The 18,612-nt window shown below is 46.4% G+C and overlaps 1 protein-coding gene across 3 annotated transcripts in view; it reads left to right on the top strand.

Moving 5' to 3' along the window:
* The window catches only part of ATP2B2 (ATPase plasma membrane Ca2+ transporting 2), a 203,507-nt gene that overhangs the window by 109,446 nt on the left and 75,449 nt on the right, over positions 1-18,612 (top strand). For all 3 annotated transcript variants that reach the window (XM_004368329.1, XM_004368327.1, XM_004368328.1), the window contains 2 exons: positions 12,512-12,769; positions 14,267-14,392. In XM_004368329.1, the coding sequence (XP_004368386.1) occupies positions 12,512-12,769; positions 14,267-14,392 (384 nt within the window). The remainder of the gene's footprint in view (positions 1-12,511; positions 12,770-14,266; positions 14,393-18,612) is intronic.

Here is an 18,612-nt window from a genome sequence, read left to right as displayed (position 1 = left end):
AAAAACAATGTTAAAAGAGAAGAACAAAGTAGGAGGACTCACCCTTTGTGATTTTAAAACATACTATACAGCTACAGTAATCAAAACAGCTTGGTAGTGGTATAGCAATAGACACATAGACCTATGGAACAGAATTGAGGGTCCAGAAATAAACCCACACATCTGTGTTCAACAGATTTTTGACAGTGGTGCTAAGTGCATTTGATGGGGAAAGACGAATCTTCAATAAATGGTACTGGGAAAATTGGATTTCCATATGCAGAAAAATGAAATAAGATTCATGCCTCACACCATACACTAAAACAAATTCAAAATGGATTAAGGACCTAAATGTGCAAACTAAAACCATTAAATTTTTAGAGGAACAAGTAGGGGCAACTCTGTCAGGCCTAGCTTTCAACAATGGATTATCCAATAACAAACGCACAGATAGCAGAATACAAAATAAATAAATGGGACCTCATAAAAATTTAAAACTTCTGTTCATCGAAAGACTTTACAAAAAAAAGTAAGAAGACAAGCGACTGACTGGGCAAACACCTTCAGAAACCGTATATCTGACAAGAATCTAATAACCAAAATATATATAAAACTTCAACAACTTACCAACAAAAAGACAAATAACCCAATTCATAAAATGGGCAAAGGACTTGAATAGACATTTCACCAAAGAGAACATTCAAATGGCCACCAAACACATGAAAAGATGCTCAGCATCATTAGCCATCAGAGATTCAAATCAAAACCACAATGAGATACCATTTCACTTCCACTAGGATGGCTAAGATTTAAAAAAAGAAGAAATTAACAAATGTTGGCAGGGATGTGGGGAAATTGGAACCTTTATCCCTTGCTGGTGAGAATGCAAAATGGTACAACCATTGCGGAAAACAGTGTGGCAGCTCCTCATAAAACTAAAAATAGAACTACAATATGACCCAGCAATTCCACTCCTAGGTGTATACCCAAAAGACTTGAATGTAGAGACTCAAAAAGAGACTTGTACGCCAGTGTTCATTGCGGCACTATTCACAATAGCCAAAAGGTGGAAACAACCTAAATGCCTATCAACAGATGAATGGATGAACAAAATGTGGTATATACAGACAGTGGAATATTACTCAGCCAGTAGGGGAAATGAAGTCTTGATACATGCTACTGTATGGATGGGGCTTGAGGACATTATGCTGAGCGAAATAAGCCAATCACAAAAGGACAGATATTGTGCAACCTCACTTATATAAAAAGACAAGAAAAGGTAAATGTATAGAGACCAAAGTTTATTAGTGGTTACCAGGGGCGAGAAGGAGGGAGAAAAGGGCAATTAATGGTGATGGAAAAATCACATTGATTAAGGGTAGGATTGCACAGTCAATTATTGCAATTGCTATCAATAAGTTGTACACCTGTAAAAAGTTAAATTGGCAAAAGCTGTGTGACAGGTATGTTTACAACAATGATAAAAAAATGAGTTGCTGCTGAGGCTGCTTATCTCTTTAGCGACCCATGGTACATATGGTGACTGCATACTTTTTCCATCTCTGGGGTTTATTGGGAAGTTACTCTCCCACAGACATTATGTGCTGCATGCGGGCAGAGACCTGTATAACAGTCTGGAAAAAATGGGCGTATGTTGCAAATTACTGTTTTTATAGGGCCTGGTATGAGGTGGTACTGAATCAATGTTTTTGGTAGGAAAAATACGGATTTTGATAAAAATTATTTGGGACACATATGCCCGTCTGGACTCTGGGGGTAAAATTTGGGGGACACATGTCCCTCTGGACTCTGAGAGTAGGATTAGAGGGGTGAGGCAAGGAAAAAAACCATAGTACCTACCAAAAATTCAAACATACTTAATGATTCAGTATGCATTCCATTAATGAAAACATATGGTATCAACAAAAAATTCAAAGTAGAAAATAATTGGGTCTTGAAAGGGTTATGTACAACCAAATACCTGATGGAATTTGGTTCCTTGGTTTGGAGATTTAGGGTCATGGTTTCACGGTACATCCCAGTTAATTGACCTAATAACACGTTTAGTTTCTCTGTTCTACCTCCTAGTTCAGTGCACAGTGCCTGGGGACTTAAAAGCTTGCAAGTGGCCATCCAAGGCACAACAATTGGCCTCTATTCACCTGGAACAACAGAGGAAGAAGGGAGTCAGGAATAGGACGATATGGAATGTGTGGCAAATTGCCTCCGTGAACAACTGCCTCCTTTGCCATGAGACCAGAAGAATTTGATGGTGCCCAGCTACCATTACTGAACATTTTGATCAAAGATTCCATCAAATAATCCTAATTAAAAGGGGAAAAATAGAGAACAGAATTTCAAATTACCATAGACTCTAGACTTTCTGGAGCCGTGGAGGGTGGATGAACCCCTGAAACTATTTCCTTGAGATAATCTTTAAACTTTAAACCAAAAACATCCCCTGAAATCATGTTAAAACCAAACAATAGTTTAGCGTACCTAGTAAAAAAAAAAAGGTCTGCCTTGAGCAGTATGCTCCTTTAAGAACCATCTATACGGGATCAAATTGACAACAGCAACTTGGAAGACTAGATAGGGACCTTAGGGGGCAGTGAGTTTATGTTAATGAGGGAGGAACAACTCAGAAAAGGAGGGTGAAAATGGTTGCACAACTTGAAAATGTAATCAGTGTCACTAAATAGTACATGTAGAAACAGTTGAATTGGTGTATGTTTTGCTGTGTCTAGTCTCAACAACAACAGCAAAATTTTTAAAATTTAGAAAAAATATAAAACTTCCTTGATGAATGCTACTTTAAATTAAAAATCCACAATTTTCATACTGCAACTGTCATGTGCAGTCACTGTAGAACAAAATCTAAAATGCAGGTAATGATGAAAAGGAAAAATAAAAGTACCCGTAACCCTACCACCTAGAGAGAGCCACAGCTAATCTCCAGTGTGTGGATCCTGAGTAAATTTTTTTTTAAATATTTTATGTATAATAGGAATAAATATTATAAATACATGCACATATAAATATACACATAAATGCAAACTTTTATATATATATTCATTGTCTTAGTTACCTAGTGCTGCTATAACAGATATACTACAAGTGGATGGCTTTAACAAAGAGAAATTTATTTTCTCACAGTCTAGTAGGCTAGAAGTCCAAATTCAGGGTATCAGCTCCAGGGGAAGGCTATCTCTCTCTGTAGGCCTTCTCATCAATCTTCGCCTAGACTAGGAGCTTCTCCACACAAGGATCCTGAGTCTGAAAGATGTGCTCTGCTCCCGGCACTGCTTTCTTGGTGGTATGAGGTCCCCAATTCTCTGATTGCTTCCCTTTCCTTTTATCTCTTGTGAGATAAAAGGTGGTGCAGACCACACCCTAGGGAAACTCCCTTTACATTGGATCAGGGGGGTGACCTTAGTAAAGGTGTCATACAATCCCACCCTAATCCTCTTTAACATAAAATTACAATCACAAAATGGAGGACAGCCACACAATACTGGGAATCATGGCCTGGCCAAATTGATACACACATTTTTGAGGGGACATAATTCAATCCATGACATACAGTATATATATTTAGGTATAAGTTGTTTTGTTGTTAGGTGCTGTCCGGTCGATTTGGACTCACAACAAACCTATGTACAACAGAACGAAACACTGCCTGGTCCTGTACCATCCTCACAATCATTGCTGTGTTTCAGCCATTTTTCCAGCCACTGTGTCAATCCATCTCCTGGAGAGTCTTCCTCTTTTTCACTGACCCTCTACCTAACCAAGCGTGATGTCCTTCTCCTCCAGGGACTAGTCCTTCCTGATAACATGTGCAAAGTGCATGAGACAAAGTCTCTCCATCCTCGCTTCCAAGGAGTACTCTGGCTGTACTTCTTCCAAGACAGACTTGTTCTTTCTTCTGGCAGTCCGTGTTATGTTCAATATTCTTCGCCAGCACCATATTTCAAAGGCATCAATTTTTCTTCGGTCTTCCTTATTCATTGTCCAGCTTTCAAATGCGTATAAAGCAATTGAAAATATCATTACTTGGGTCAGATGCACCTTAGTCCTCAGAGTGACACCTTTGCTTTTGAACACTTGAAAGAGGTCTTTTGCATCAGATTTGCCCAGTTTTATACACCACACACACACACACAAACTATAGGATATATGGACTGACACAAAATATATGTTTTTATTACTAACTTGCTTTATTATTGTTTTTTTTAATTAGCAGGATATTGTGAACACTTTATTATTAATTATGATTCAACATTTCCTAATGCATATGCTGCACAAATAAATAATCCCACCATGCTCACTGCTTCAGGAAATCAAATAAAAAGTTAATAGCATATAAGAAATAACCATTACATTATTGGCCTCAGTTTCCTCGGACAAGGAGGTGGTCTCTGAGGTCCCTCAAACATCTATCCCCCCACTCCCTCCCAAGCCAAGGTTGCCCAGAGAAACCAGATAACCAAGTCTATTAGGCTGATTACCTCAATTTTATGCATAATAATACTAAGTCCATATCTTTTTCTGCATGACCTCTTCCCAAAGAGAATTTAGAGACACTTACAAGAAGGCCACATCAAATAGAAATCCAGACCCACGGAAAGGAACAGAAGCAAATAAGTCAAGTATAATGCCTACTGTAACTGAGATTTAAATTTGGCTTTAGCTTCCTGGCAGCCAAGGCAGAAAGAGAATTAGGATGATTTGCATAGCTCAAGTTATCAACAAGGAAAAACATTCGTTCTTTAGGAAGATAGCATTTCCCCTAACAATGAATTCTGGGATAAACTTTTCATGTGAGATATTATAAGAAATATATAATAGGCAGCATTCTTTGCAAATGTTTTATACCAAATGTAGAAGATTGCATATAATTCCTTTTTTTCATGTTTGATTGTGTTTTTGGTGAAAGTTTACACAGGAAATTAGGTTCTCATTTAACAATTTCTGTACACGTTCAGTGACATTGGTTATGTTCTTCACAATATATCAACATTCTCATTATTTCCATTTTGGCTGTTCTGTTTCCATTAATCTAGCTTCCCTGTCCCCTCTAGCCTTCTCATCTTTGGTAAATTTAACCTTTGGTTTCATCTAGATGATTATCTTGAGAAGCACAGTACTCACAGGTGATATTATTTATTTTATGGGCCAATCTTTCCTTTGGCTGAAAGGTGACCTCTGGGAGTGGCTTGAGTTCCAAGTTTAAAGAGTATCTCAAGGTGAAAGTCTCAGAGGTTCATCTAGTCTGTACCGGTCCAGTAAGTCTGGCCTTTTTTTAGGAATTTGAGTTTTGTTCTACATTTCTCTCCCATTTTATCTGGGACTATCTGTTGGGTCCCTGCTCAGAATGGTCGGTAGTGGTAGCAGGGCACCATCTAGTTCTTCTGGTCTCAAGGTAGGTGATGTTGTTCATGTTGACTCTTGGTTCTGTAGACTGATTTCTTCTTTGAGTCTTTGGTTTCTTCCTTTCTCTTTAGCTCCAGATGAATGGAGACAATAATTGTATCTTAGATGGCTGCTCGCAAGCTTTTAAGACCCCAGATGCTACTCACCAAACTAGGATGTAGAACATTGTCTTTATGGATTATATTATGCCAGTTGACTGAGCTGCCCCTGTGAGACTATGGTCCTAAGCCCTCAAACTCAGTAGACCAATCCCCTGAGGTGTTTGGTTGTATCTAAGAAGTATCCATAACTGTGCCCCATATGTACTCCATTTTATACTTGAAAATATATACAGCACACATAAACATGTATATACATATGTCTACAGTTATTCATATATGCAGAGGCCAATTTGAGTAAATGCTCAGTAAGCAGGAGCTGCTTGTTACCCCTGTGGCCAGGTGCTCCCCCTCTTTAGAAAGGCATCCACGTTCTTTCCAATGCTCCAGAATTTGATGTTCTCTGTGGCAAAGCAGAGATTTCCTACAGCTGAGCTTGTAGAACCACATGTTGCAAAGCCCCAGCACCCCACTACCCTTAACCTCAACCCAGACCCCCTGCCCCCAGGTCCAAAGATCCAGCGCATGGGCTGGAAGGGAATGGGGAAACCACACCTCAGGTGCCAGGCAGAGCCGGACCCCAGAACACGTTCAGGAAATTCTGCAGAAGCAACAATTCCGGCTCTGTCTGTGAGAGCAAAAGAAAGAATGGAAGGCAGGCAGGCAGGCAGACCAGCAGGCAGGAAGGCAGGCAGGGGGGTTACTTATAACCCAGCCCCACAGAAAGCATGACTACAATCCCCCAACTCCCGCTGTCCGGCATCCACTTTGTGAGTTCGATCAGTTTGATTAATCACATGCCGTTCTCTGTGGTGCCTCAGAACTCATGTCCTCAGCACAGAGCTGTGATGCAGGCTGGGCACATGGTGTCCCCAACCCCTTCCCCAGTCTGCAGGTTGGAAACTGAGCTCTGGATGGGCAGCGGGTTGCCCGGGGTTGCCCAGAGTTGCTCAGCAAAGATGTGGGCTATAGCCTAAAGCTCGGTCGCTAGCTTGACTCACCGGGGACAGCCTCAAATGGCAGGGATGAAAGACACATCTGAGGGTCAGATTTGAGGGAGGCCAAGGAATACAACACCACTGCAGCACTGGGGGTCTGGCCACCGCCTCCCCCATTGGAAGACATGCCCTTCTAGGGAGGAAGCCTGTTCTCTTACAGACGTAGGTTCAAATCTAGACCCAGCTACTCACCAGCAAGTGATAGCCCCTACCCAGGCCTCAGCCTCCTCATCTGTAAAATGGGGATGGCAATACCTGCCTCTCAATATTGACGTGAGGAATTAGAGTAATATGTACAGTGAGCTTAGCACAACGCCAGGCATATAGTATGTGTGTGGTCAGCCAACGTGGCAGGGTATGGTGAACACACAAAAATCAGTCACTGATCTAAAACGGAAATTAAGAAAGCAATTTCATTTACTATTTCATCTATAAGAATAAAATCCCTAGGAATAAATTTAACCAGGGAGGTGAAAGACCTGTACACTGAAAACTAAAGAACATTACTAAAAAAAATTGAAGAAGACCTAAATAAATGGAAGGGCATTCTGTGTTCGTGGATTGGAAAGCTTAGTATTGTTAAGATGTCAATGCTACCCAAAACAATCAATAAATTCAATACAATCCCCACCAAAATCCCAACAGCCTTCTTTGCAGAAATGAAAAGAAGTAGGTGCTGACTGACCACACTGCCCTGTGGGACCATGTCTAGTGGTGATATTGTTAACATCTGTTCACACTGTCTAGTTTTATGTAATGTTTAACTCTCAGGGCTTGCTTTCAGGATTTAGCTCATTGTTCTCCCCTAAATCACCAGAGGCAGACTGGGCTGGGCCGAGCTGGCCTGGGCTGGGCCAGGCTGGGCCTGGCTGGGTCGATGTCCCCTTGTGAGCGATAGCGGGAGGATCCACAAACCTAGATTTTGAGTCCCAGCTCTCTCACTTCCTGGAGTGTGGCCTTGGGAAAGTTTCATCTCCTCTTCTCTCAAACTGAGATGATAATAACACTACCTCCAAGCGAGCAAACATGGAAGGGCTGGGGTGCTGCAGTGCACTCTACAGCCTGGGAGTCTGTCACTAGCATTCCTTCATATTTGAAAGAAACCTGGCTCAGAGACCTTTAGACACTTGTCCAAGGTCACTCAGCATATTTGGGGCAGGGCTGGTACTGGCACACCCAGTCCTCCCAGCTCTCGCCCTGACAGCCCCCCTGGTGCCAGAGTTCCCGGCACAGTGGCAGGCACATAGTAGGTGCTCAGAATGTATGTGGGGTTTGACCCGTTTTGACTAATAAATATAACCTCTACCGTTTGAGGGCCCACATGTCCTGCTGGTCCTTGATGGTTGTGGGGTTGAGGCCCAAGAGCGTCTTGTGATGAAACGGCCCGCTCCAACCGGCTCAGCTCCTGAGGAGCCGCAGGTCGACGGCTCCAGGTGTGTGCACGTCCAGCGATCCTCACGCCGGCTCTCTGCCACCCCAGGGCTCCGCGTGACCATCAGACACTTCTCAGGGGGAGATGAAATTTAATCGGCTTTTGTTGGCAAAGTGAGTGCTTGGTACGGAATCGGCAAGGGCAGCAGGCAGGGCTGGGAGAGGAGGGAGCAGGGTGGGAATTCCATCCAGCCACTGGGCCCCTGGCTTTTAGAAGCCAATCTGCAGAGAGGAGCTCATGAGCAGGGGAGAGGACTGATGTTCATGTGTACCCACCATGTGCCAGGCCCTTGCTAGGCCCCAGGTGCACAAAGTCCCTGAAGCCATCCCCCTTGGCAGCTATCCAAACTGAGGCTCAGAGAGGCCAATTCACTAGCCCAAGGCCACACTGCAGAGCCAGATCTTGCCAATTCCAGAGCCAAAGGCTTCCCATTGACCTAGGCTATGTCCAAGTGTCCTAAATGTTCCAATAACTACACTAATGGAAGCCACTGACAAAGCACACAACAGCAAAACAACAGCAAAACAACAGCCTTCCCATTTGCAGGGCGTGTAGCAAGGGGTCGGGGGATAGCAATAGTCCTGTAAAGTGAAGCAATGGGCTCTGTATCTCGAATCACTCCCCTGGAGCCCTAAGAGACTGCATTTCCCCATACTGGACTTCTGTTTATCAGGGTTGACCTGTGTTGCCCAATCTTCAGGGTCTTTACTGGTGTCATTCATATGTGGTACAGGGGCACGGTCTCCTAGTTCCTCTGCTCCCACCATCACGTGCTGCTAAAATCCACTAGGAACCCCATGTGGGGCTCGAGGCTGCATGTAGGCCCGCTGTGACACTTGAATGCAGTAATGCACACCATACACTGGAAAATAAATGAAGCAGAAGCTTTACTCGAACATTTGCTGTGTGCTCACTGCAGTGGACGTTTGGCATAAAGCCTGTCCCTTAGTCCTCTCAACCACCTCATGAGGGGAATGTTGTGATTACCCCATTTTACAGATGAGAAAACTGAGTCACAGCTGTTACGTCGCTATCTCATGGGCATACAGTGGTTAAGTGGCACAGCTGGGATTAATTCGAACTCAGGGCTGCCCCTCAGTAGGCAGCCTCCTGCTGGCCCAATGCCAGTTATCATTATCACACTTGTTATTATAGCCACCAAAGGATGGTCCAGTTAAACAGTTTAAAATTACTGGAAGAGTCTGAAACTCCCAAGGAAGAGAAAGGTGGCTTCAAGAAGCCCACACAATGACGTGGTTATTTACTGGTCTTCAGGGAGTGGCTGGTTCAGAGTTAAAATGTGGAATTTTCCAGCAACACCCACTGCTCATCCGGTGGGTGCCACCCGCTGAGCCCGATTCGACCAGGAGCCGAGAGCTGGAAAACATTCCCCGGTACTGCTTGGTCTTCTTATCATGTTGCTTCTGACCCCTGGCTGCTCACACATCTCTGGGGTCTCTGGAAATTGGACTTCTGGATGCTGGGCCGTGAGCCACAGAAACATTTTCTACTTTGCCTTGTGAGGCCAGCATGTGGTAGAGAGGGCCACTGGGCACAGGGCAGTGGGCAGTGGGCAGGTTCTGATGCCTGGATTCAAGCCCCAGTTCTGCTGTGTGACCTTGGGTGAGTCATTTCCCCTCTCTGAGCTACTTCCCTTCTCCCAGCCAGCTTGAGGATTAAAGTGGACACTTGGCACACAGTAGGCCTCAGGTATTGCCCAGCCCCCTGCCTAGCCCTGGTGGAAGGAAACCACTCTGAGATCGCCAGGAGTGGGTGGGCAGATGCTGCTCAGGGTCACTTTCCACGGATGTTGCTGTTCCCCATGCCCCCAGGGGAGAAAAGGGTCCGAACTAGTCCTGGCTGTAGCACTCACCTCTCTGGGCCTCAGTTTCCTCATCTGTAAATGGCAGTAATCCCTGCTTGCTCTCTGGATCCTTGTGGGGATGCAGGGAAAATGTGTGTGTGGAGGGGTTTGAGAAGGTTCCAGGACTCGGCACAGCTTGGCAGGTCTTTCCTTTGAGTCTGAAGCCTTCGGATCAGATGGGTCTGGTGTTTTCTGCTCACCCCGTGGGCCTGGCAGGCCTCGAGCAGTTTGGGGGGCCCAGGCTGGGTGACTCAGTGGTGAGAGGGGGTGGGATGCAGGGTCAGCTGTAGGTCAGACAAGCGGCCCACCACTCGGAGTGGTGGTGCTGTCACTGTGTAGTGGGCCACACTCACTCTGCTCCAGTCCGATAAGGGCTGACTCACTGCCTCCTGTGTGCTGAGCACCGGGCCAGAGCATCTCCTTCCTCTCCTCAGGCCCCAGGAGGTAGTCACAGTCATCCCGATTTTGCTGATCACTGCAGCTCAGGCAGGCGATGACTCACTCGGGATCATACGGTGGCAACGGCAACGCAGCATTAGAATCCGCCCTTCCTAGTCAGCTCCTCCAGGGGCGGGTCCGGTGCTGTGGCTCTGCCAGCACTGCTGCCTGGAGACTTGGAGGAAAGGACCTCTGCAAACTGCATTTTAGACCCTGTGCTAGTGTCTTAGTCATCTAGTGCTGCTCTAACAGGAATACCACAAGTGGATGGCTTTAACAAAGAGATATTTATTCTCTCACAGTCCAGTAGGCTACAAGTCCAAATTCAGGGCGTCAGCTCCAGGGGAAGGCTTTCTCTGTCGGCTCTGGAGGAAGGTCTGTGTCATCAATCTCCCCTTGGTCTGGGAGCTTCTCTGGGCAGCAACCTCAGGTCCAAAGGATGCGCTCTGCTCCTGGCACTGTTTTCTTGGTGGTATGAGGTTCCCAATTCTCTGCTTGCTTCCCTTTTCTTTTATCTCTTGTAAGGTAAAAGGTGGCGCAGGCCACACCCTAGGGAAACTCCCTTTACATTGGATCAGGGATGTGACCTGGGTATGGGTGGTATTACAATCCCACCCTAATCCTCTTTAACATAAATTACAATCACAAAATGGAGGCCATCTACACAATTCTGGGAATCATGGCCCAGCCAAATTGATACACACATTTTGGGGGGACGTAATTCAAACCATAACAGCTAGTATCTTGTGGCATCTCTAACAAAGTACCACAAACTGGGTGCCTTAGAACAGCAGAAATTGATTGTCTCGAAGTTCTGGAGGCTAGAAGCCCAAAGTCAAGGTGTTAGCAGGGCCATGCTCTCACAGAAGACTGCAGGGGGAATCTGCTCCATGCTGTTCTCCTGGCTTCTGCTGTTGCCAGTGAGCCTCAGTGTTCCTCAGCTTATAGATGCTGCTCTTGTTGGGTGCCGTGGAATTGGTTCCAATTCATAGTGACCCCATGTGACAGAGTAGAACTGCCGTTAGAGTTTTCTAGGCTATAATCTTTACAGGAACAAATCGCCAGGTCTTTTTCCTGCGGAGCCACTGGGCAGGTTTGAACCGCCAACCTTTTGGTTAGCAGCTGAGTGTTTAACTGCTTATAGATGCATCACCCCAATCTCTGTCTCTGTCTTCACATGGCCACCCTCCCTCTCTGTATGTTCTCCTCTTCTTTGTATGGACACCAATCAGATTAGATTAGGGCCCACCCTAAGGATCTCATCTAAACTTGACAATATCTGCAAAGACACTATTTCCAAATAAAGTCCTGCTCACAGGTACCCGGGTTGAGGACTTCAACGTATCTTTTAGGAGACACAAGTCAACCCATAACAGACCCTGCAGCACATGCAATATGGGTTGTCTTCGTTCTGCTCCAACCTGATTTGTTCTCTTCTTGCATTAAGCCCTGTCCTCTCTGGTGGTTCTGTGTTGGGAACTCCACAGACCTAACCTCATTTAAAAAAATTTTTTATTTATTGTGGTGAAATAGATATAACAAAAAGTTTGCCATCTTAACCACTTTTAAGTGTACAATTCAGTGGCGTAAATTGCACTCATCATGTTGTGCTACCATCACTACTGTTTCTGAAAGGTTTATGTCACCCCAAACAGAAACTCAGTGCCCCTTCAGCAATAACTCCCATTCCCTCCTACCCCAGCTGCTGGTAACCATGAACACACTTTGGTCTCTATGCACTTGTCTCTCCTAGATAGTTCATAAAAGTGGGATCATGCAGTATTAGTCCTTTTACGTCTGACTTATTTCATCATTAAATTTAACCTTCACAGTAAGTCTCTGAGATAAAGACTATTTCCCACTTTACAGATGACAACACTGAGGTCAGAAAGGTGAAGTCATTTACCCAAAATCTCACAGCTAGCACAGAGACAGGAAACTGAAGTGGCTAAGAGGTGGGCTCGAAGCCAGACTGCCTGGGTTCAAATCTCAGCTCCCCACTGGCCTTTCCTAGCTTGGGTAAGTCACTTGACCTCTCTAAGAAGCCTCGGTTTCCACATTCGTGAAATGGGAAGAGTGAGTACTTTATGAGATGATCCACATAAAGCACTTTGCACGGGCTTTGACACGTAGAAGCACTGGATAAACAGATCATTATCCTCCTGATTATCAATGTTACTTGGCAGAGCTGGGATTTAAATCCAGACCCACCAGCCCTCCTTGCCTAGCTAACCCCATCCTGCCTGCTTCCTTCTGCTCTCTGCAGCATGCGCGACGGCCCAGGGCGGGGCAGAGGATGAAGGGGAGGCAGAGGCGGGCTGGATCGAGGGGGCTGCCATCCTCCTCTCAGTCATCTGCGTGGTCCTCGTCACGGCCTTCAATGACTGGAGCAAAGAGAAACAGTTCCGGGGCCTGCAGAGCCGTATTGAGCAGGAGCAGAAGTTTACTGTGATCCGGGCCAACCAGGTGGTCCAGATCCCTGTGGCCGAGATCGTGGTTGGAGACATCGCCCAGGTCAAATATGGTAAGTGTCGTAGCCACAGAGCCAGTTTATAGAGCTGGAGTCTAGGCAGATATGGGCCAAGCCAGGAGCCCAGAAGAACCAGAGAAACTGTCCCAGGGAGCAGGGTGGGTCCCTGAGGGCTGATCCCCAGCCAGAATGTCTTCTGAGATCCTTTGGGAGGTAGGATGGTGCTTCCTGGAGGAGGTAGGATCCCAGAATCCATTTAAATCAGAAATGGCAAGTACATGGCATATGTGCCACCACTCTCCAAACCGCTACCCATGGCAGACATCACTAATCAATAACAGCTCAGAGTCTATATACAATTTCAAAAACTGTCTCAACACAACACTTCAAGGATCACTAATACAGGTTTCCCCCACTATCCAAAAGTAGAGCATTCCTATGAAACATTTCATAAGCTGAAATGAAGTAAAGTGAAGATACAATTACCATTCATTGTTATGGGAAAAATTTTTGAGCATTCCCAGACCCAAAAAATAACCTACCAAATCATATCAAATAACACATAAAACCTAAAATAACACTAACATATAGTAAAAGCTGATATGCTGAGTGTAGTTCCCGGGGAAGGAGCTTGGCGACGTCACTCTTGCTGCTCAGGAGTACGTGCTGCCTCTTGAACGGCTCACTGCAAAGCAAACACTGAATGCTATTTTCGGTTTTTACCTTTTTTCATAAAAGCAAAAATCCTCTTTGGATTTCTTTCAGTTAGCAAAAACAGGTACTAAGGTAGATCTTTCATAAAAACGAAGTGGTGTAAAGCGAACTTTCGAAAAGAGAGGGATACCTGTACACAGAATGGATTTATGAGATGAAATCCACTTCTCATGCCTGTTTGGCTGTTGACAGATGGTGGTTGGGCTAGAGAAAGTGTAGAGGGAGTGGAAGTGGATGAGCGAACATTCCAGGCCTGTGATACTGCCATAGAGAAAGTGGGCAGGCTGGCACCAAAGGTTTGGAGGAGATATATTCTGGGTAAGTAGAGGCAGAAGGTGTAGGGTGGGGGAGATTGTAGTGGCCCTCCTCACTTAGCCCTATGGGTCTTAGTTTCCCCCGATAATATGCCTGTGTTGGGGTCTTCTCTGCCTAGCGAAGACAGGCTGGCCCCTTCCATAAGAATTTCCCCAAACCACAGAAGAGACTAGAGAAGAATGGATCTTGAAATTTAAGATTCTCAATACTGAGAAAACTGGACCCTAAATCCAAGCTAGGCCAAGAGAAGCACTTTATAAACTGTAATGTGCATGCCCACTTGAGCTGGGATTGTTACTGGACCCAACCTCAGCCCTCCAGACCTTGTACTATTCACAGTGTCCCCAGTCTCTAGCTGCCTATTGGCCTGGGTTGGGCGCCATCTTGGTTCCTGCTCCCTGGGAACTCTAGGCATCTGGTCCCCACCTGTGAGCCTTCCCTCATAATCACACTTCTAAGGGAAAGTTCTAGCCTTTCCAGCCACCTTAGACCCTGCTGACTCCCCGCCCTTCCTCCCACTAGGCGACCTCCTCCCTGCTGACGGCCTCTTCATCCAGGGCAATGACCTCAAGATTGATGAAAGCTCCCTGACTGGGGAGTCTGACCAGGTGCGCAAGTCTGTGGACAAGGACCCCATGCTGCTGTCAGGTGAGCTGCAGCCGACCGGTGGTGGGCTCACTCCCAGTGCCACTCCTTTGCGGAAGGAGGGGGCCGCCTATGTTTCCCCTCCCTGAGGCTGGACGGGCCCAGAGACTTTGGTCCTTGGCTCTGGGATCTGTGGCCATCTCAGCCCCAATGAGAACTCCTTCCCTTTTCGCCAACAAATGTGTTTACCGTGTGCTCAGCACTGTTCTAGGCCCTAGGGATACCACGGTGAAAATATCGATAAAGAACCCCTGCCCGCATGGAACAACATTCTAGTGACTTGATTTATGGAAAAGTCAAAAGTTGAAGCCTGTTTTCATCAGAGACGAGAAAGAGTCAGTCAGGTGATACCTACTATGTGCCAGGCACTGGGCCAAGTGCTGGGGAGGTAACAGTGAGGAAGGCAGATGAGGTCCCAGCCCTGAGGAGCTTGTAATATAGTAAGAAGAGAGAGGCAATGCAAAAATTCCAGAGTAATAGATGTCTGAAGAAAATAGAACAGGCCAGTGGGTTGCAGGTGACTGGAGAGGTCGGGGAAGGCCTCTTGGGGGACGGAACATGTGAGCCAAAGTATGAGGATGAGAAGGAGCTGGCCTTGTGAATATTGCAGGAACAGCATACCAGGAAGAGGGAACAGCAAGGACAAAGGCTCAGAAGCAGGAAGATTGTGAGCAAAATGGAGAGGGTAGAAGAGCCAGATGTAGGACCTCTTGGGCCACAGTCAGGAGTTTGGAAATTATTCTGAGTGTCTTAAGCAAGGTCTTAAAGTGAGCTGGTGGTGTTTGCATTTTTAAAAGCTCACTCTGGCTGCTGCAAGAGTGGTGGTGGCCAGACCCTGCAGAGGTGAGATACCAGCCAGGTGAGACACCCTCCCAACAGAGAACCCAGAAACGAGTTACTTTCCAGCAATGCTCAGCAAACACCCTCCGAGCTGCCGCTCTGGGCCAAGCACCAAGCTGAACACTGGGACCTCTCATGACTCAGACCTAGCCCCAGGTGGCGGGCAGACCTGGAAATAGCTAATTCCAGCAGAGAGGTTAGAGGGAGGTGTCGTGAGAAAGCCTAGAAGGGAGCAACAAACTTAGCCCTGGAGAGTGGACAGAGCTACCCAGAGGAGGTGTGTTGAACTGGGTTTTAAAGGGTGAGTAGGAGCTCGCCGAACAGAGACATGGAAAAAAGGCACTTCTCACAGAGACAACTATGTGCAAAGACCCAGAGGTCTGAAGAAGTGAGGAATGTTCTGGAAACACAAGAAGATCAAAGGGCCTGCAGGGTAGGATAGTAGAAAGGAGTAAGAATTGAGGCTGGGGCATTTATTTATGTGGGACTTATTCAGTCAACATTTATTAAGTACCTACTGGATGCCAGTGTTTAATGGGACAGGCAAGATCCCTGCCCTCCTGGAGCTTAGCATCAAATAGAGGATATACAATAAAGGAGCATGCAAACAAATATGTAAGGTAATTTCAGATAGTGATAAGTCAGATGAAGACAATATACCATTGTAATAAGGTAGAGACCCTGAGGAGAGGCACAGGGATATTATTTGGTCAGGGAAGGCCTGTCTGAGGAGATGGCATTTGAGCTGAAACCCAAACGATGAGAAGAAAGAGTGTTCTAGGCAGAGAGAACAGCAAGTGCAAAGGCCCTGGGGTCTGATCAGGAGATAGTTGAAGGCCTCGAATGTTTTCGTGAATGTTAGGGTCATATGAGGCTCAATAAATGGTAACAGACCTGTGGCTGTGGGATGACTTGGTTGGCAGAAGTGGCCAGGTCATCGGTATCTGTGGAAGCCAGCGGGAGACACACTGGGCCTGTGTGGATGTGTGATGATGGTTCCAGACAGTTTGGAGAAGGCAAAGGAGGTTAGTTACCTAGCAGGAGTCTGGGGAGAGACAATGCTCAGAATCACTGGCCTGGGCATCACAGACCAGCCCAGGGGGTGGGCACCAGTGCAGAGAGACACTGTAAGAGATGGACAGGAAGTTGCCGGGCCTAGGGGGCGTCCCAGCAGTAGCACGGTTGCCAAGCAAGGACAAGAGGGCCCAAAGGGGACAGTTGTTGTTCGTTGCCATCTAATAGATTCCAACACATGGTGGTTCCATGTGTACAGAGTAGAATGTGCTCCATAGGGTTTTCACTGGCTTATTTTTCAGTAGATCACCAGGCCTTTCTTCTGAGATGCCTCTGGGTGGGTTCAAACCACCAGCCTTTCAGCTAGTAGTCAAGCGCTTAACCATTTGCACCACCCATGGACTCCTAAAGGGAATAGAGGTGCCAAAAATTAAAACAACGCTGAGGGCCAAGGAGAGGGGCAGGAGGAGAGTCAGGAGCTTGGGGAGTACCTCTCAAGTTCTGTATCCCTCCCTCCCTGTCAAGGAGAAGGCTCATTAACCAGGGAGGGGTGGCAGATATCTCCAAGGGGTCCAGAAGTCCCAGAGGGCTAAGGTATCACAAGAGAGAAGTGAGGCCCACAGGCCCTTAGAGACTCCCCCCTGGGTGGGGAAGGGCCAGGAGGCTGGGGACAAAGGACTTTCCAGGTCTCAGCGAGAATCCAGGCGCATCCTGTGAAGCCCAGCTTGGCAGAGTCAAATTAGTGAGAGTGGGTGGTTTGTGAGCACTGAGAAAAGAAAAGAGTGATCACAAGAAACCACCATGGGGCCACCAAGCCCAAGCCAAAGCAACTGGCTTTGGTCTTGAACTATACAGCTGGCCTAGAAGCCCAGGTAAACAGAGGAGACCCAGGCTTCCCGTCATGTTTTTGTGGGCAAGATGGAGAGGGGTGTGCAGAGGCCAGGAGATTTAGGTAGATGTGTGCCGATTCTAGAGTCCCTGGGTGGTGAGAACGGTCAACACACTCAGCTGCTAACCAAAACACTGGCGGTTCAAGTCCACCCAGAGGCACCTTGGAAGAAAGGCCTGACAATCTACTTCTGAAAAATTAACCATTGAAAACCCTATGGAGCAGTTCTGCTCTGACATACATGGCACACCATGAGTCAGAGGCGACTCAATGGCAACTGGTACTGGAGCTACTTCTTGGGTTTCTGGAAGCCTGGGAGAAGGTTTCAAGTGGATTTCCCCAGGACTCTGCCTTGTTGCATTTGGGAAGTGTGCCCATCAAGCTGCCAGAGATCATGAGCACAGAGGGAGTGGCAAAAAGAAAGCAAGAGTCAGGATCCAGAAAGATTGCCACAGGTGTGCAGGATGAACTAGGTTGAAGATGAAACCCAGCAGGGACCAAACTGCAAGCCCACAGGACAGGGAGGGCAAGGGAGGGTGGCTTAGCCACAGCAGCTCATGGGGAAAGACAAAGGTGAATAGTTAGCTCAACAGAAGGCAATCTAATTGGAAAGAGAAGGGTTCTGTAACAGTCAGGACCATTCTAGGACAAAAGAGGCTGCCTGAGCGGTAGTAAGTTCCCCATCATTGATTGTATGCAAGCAGTGCCTGGACAAGCTTTGGGTGGGGATGTTGTAGAGTGTACCTAAGCGTTGAGTGGGCACTACATTCAGTGCCCCTCCCAGCCCTGAGAGTCACAGATTCACCATTCCCTGATATTCTCCCTGCACTTCCATCATAAACCCATCCGCTTCCATTCTGTCCACCTGGCGTTTGGGAAGGCCGTCCCTCCCAGACTGCCCTCTCCCTTCCTCTTTGCTCATTGAACCCTGCCCATCTGCTCAGGCCCCACTTCCTCCATGCCATTGTCTGTGACCACCACTACCCCCAGCCCCATGACAGTCATCCCTTACACCTGGGACCCACATTTTCACCTGTGCCACCCCATGCTCTGATTGGGCCATCCAGGCATGACCACGTGTATTGATGGGGTTTCACACTGCACAAACCATCTCAAATACAATAAAGAACAAAATTTACCCACGGTAACTGAAACTAACCCCTGAAGTCACCTGGTAGCTAAAAAACAAATTAGCTAAAAAAATAATGAATATCACCCATGAGTACTGTGCTACTTTAAAAAATCAACTCTATGAGACCAAAAGGTCAACAATTGCTTTGAAACAAGGAATAGAATGCAGAAGGGCAGGGAAACTAGATTAATGGAAACAGAACAACCAGAATGGAAATAATGAGAATGTTCACCCATTGTGAAGAATGTAACCAACGTCACTGAACAACTTGTGTAGAAATTATTGAATGAGAACCTAAACTGTGTAAACCTTCACTGAAAACACAATAAAATATTATTATATTTTATT

Source organism: Trichechus manatus, unplaced genomic scaffold, assembly GCF_000243295.1.
Source record: "Trichechus manatus latirostris isolate Lorelei unplaced genomic scaffold, TriManLat1.0 scaffold00001, whole genome shotgun sequence".
Classification (NCBI taxonomy): Eukaryota; Metazoa; Chordata; class Mammalia; order Sirenia; family Trichechidae; genus Trichechus; species Trichechus manatus.
The sequence above is the reverse complement of the archived record's forward strand: the minus strand, read 5'-3'. Positions and strand labels throughout refer to the sequence as shown.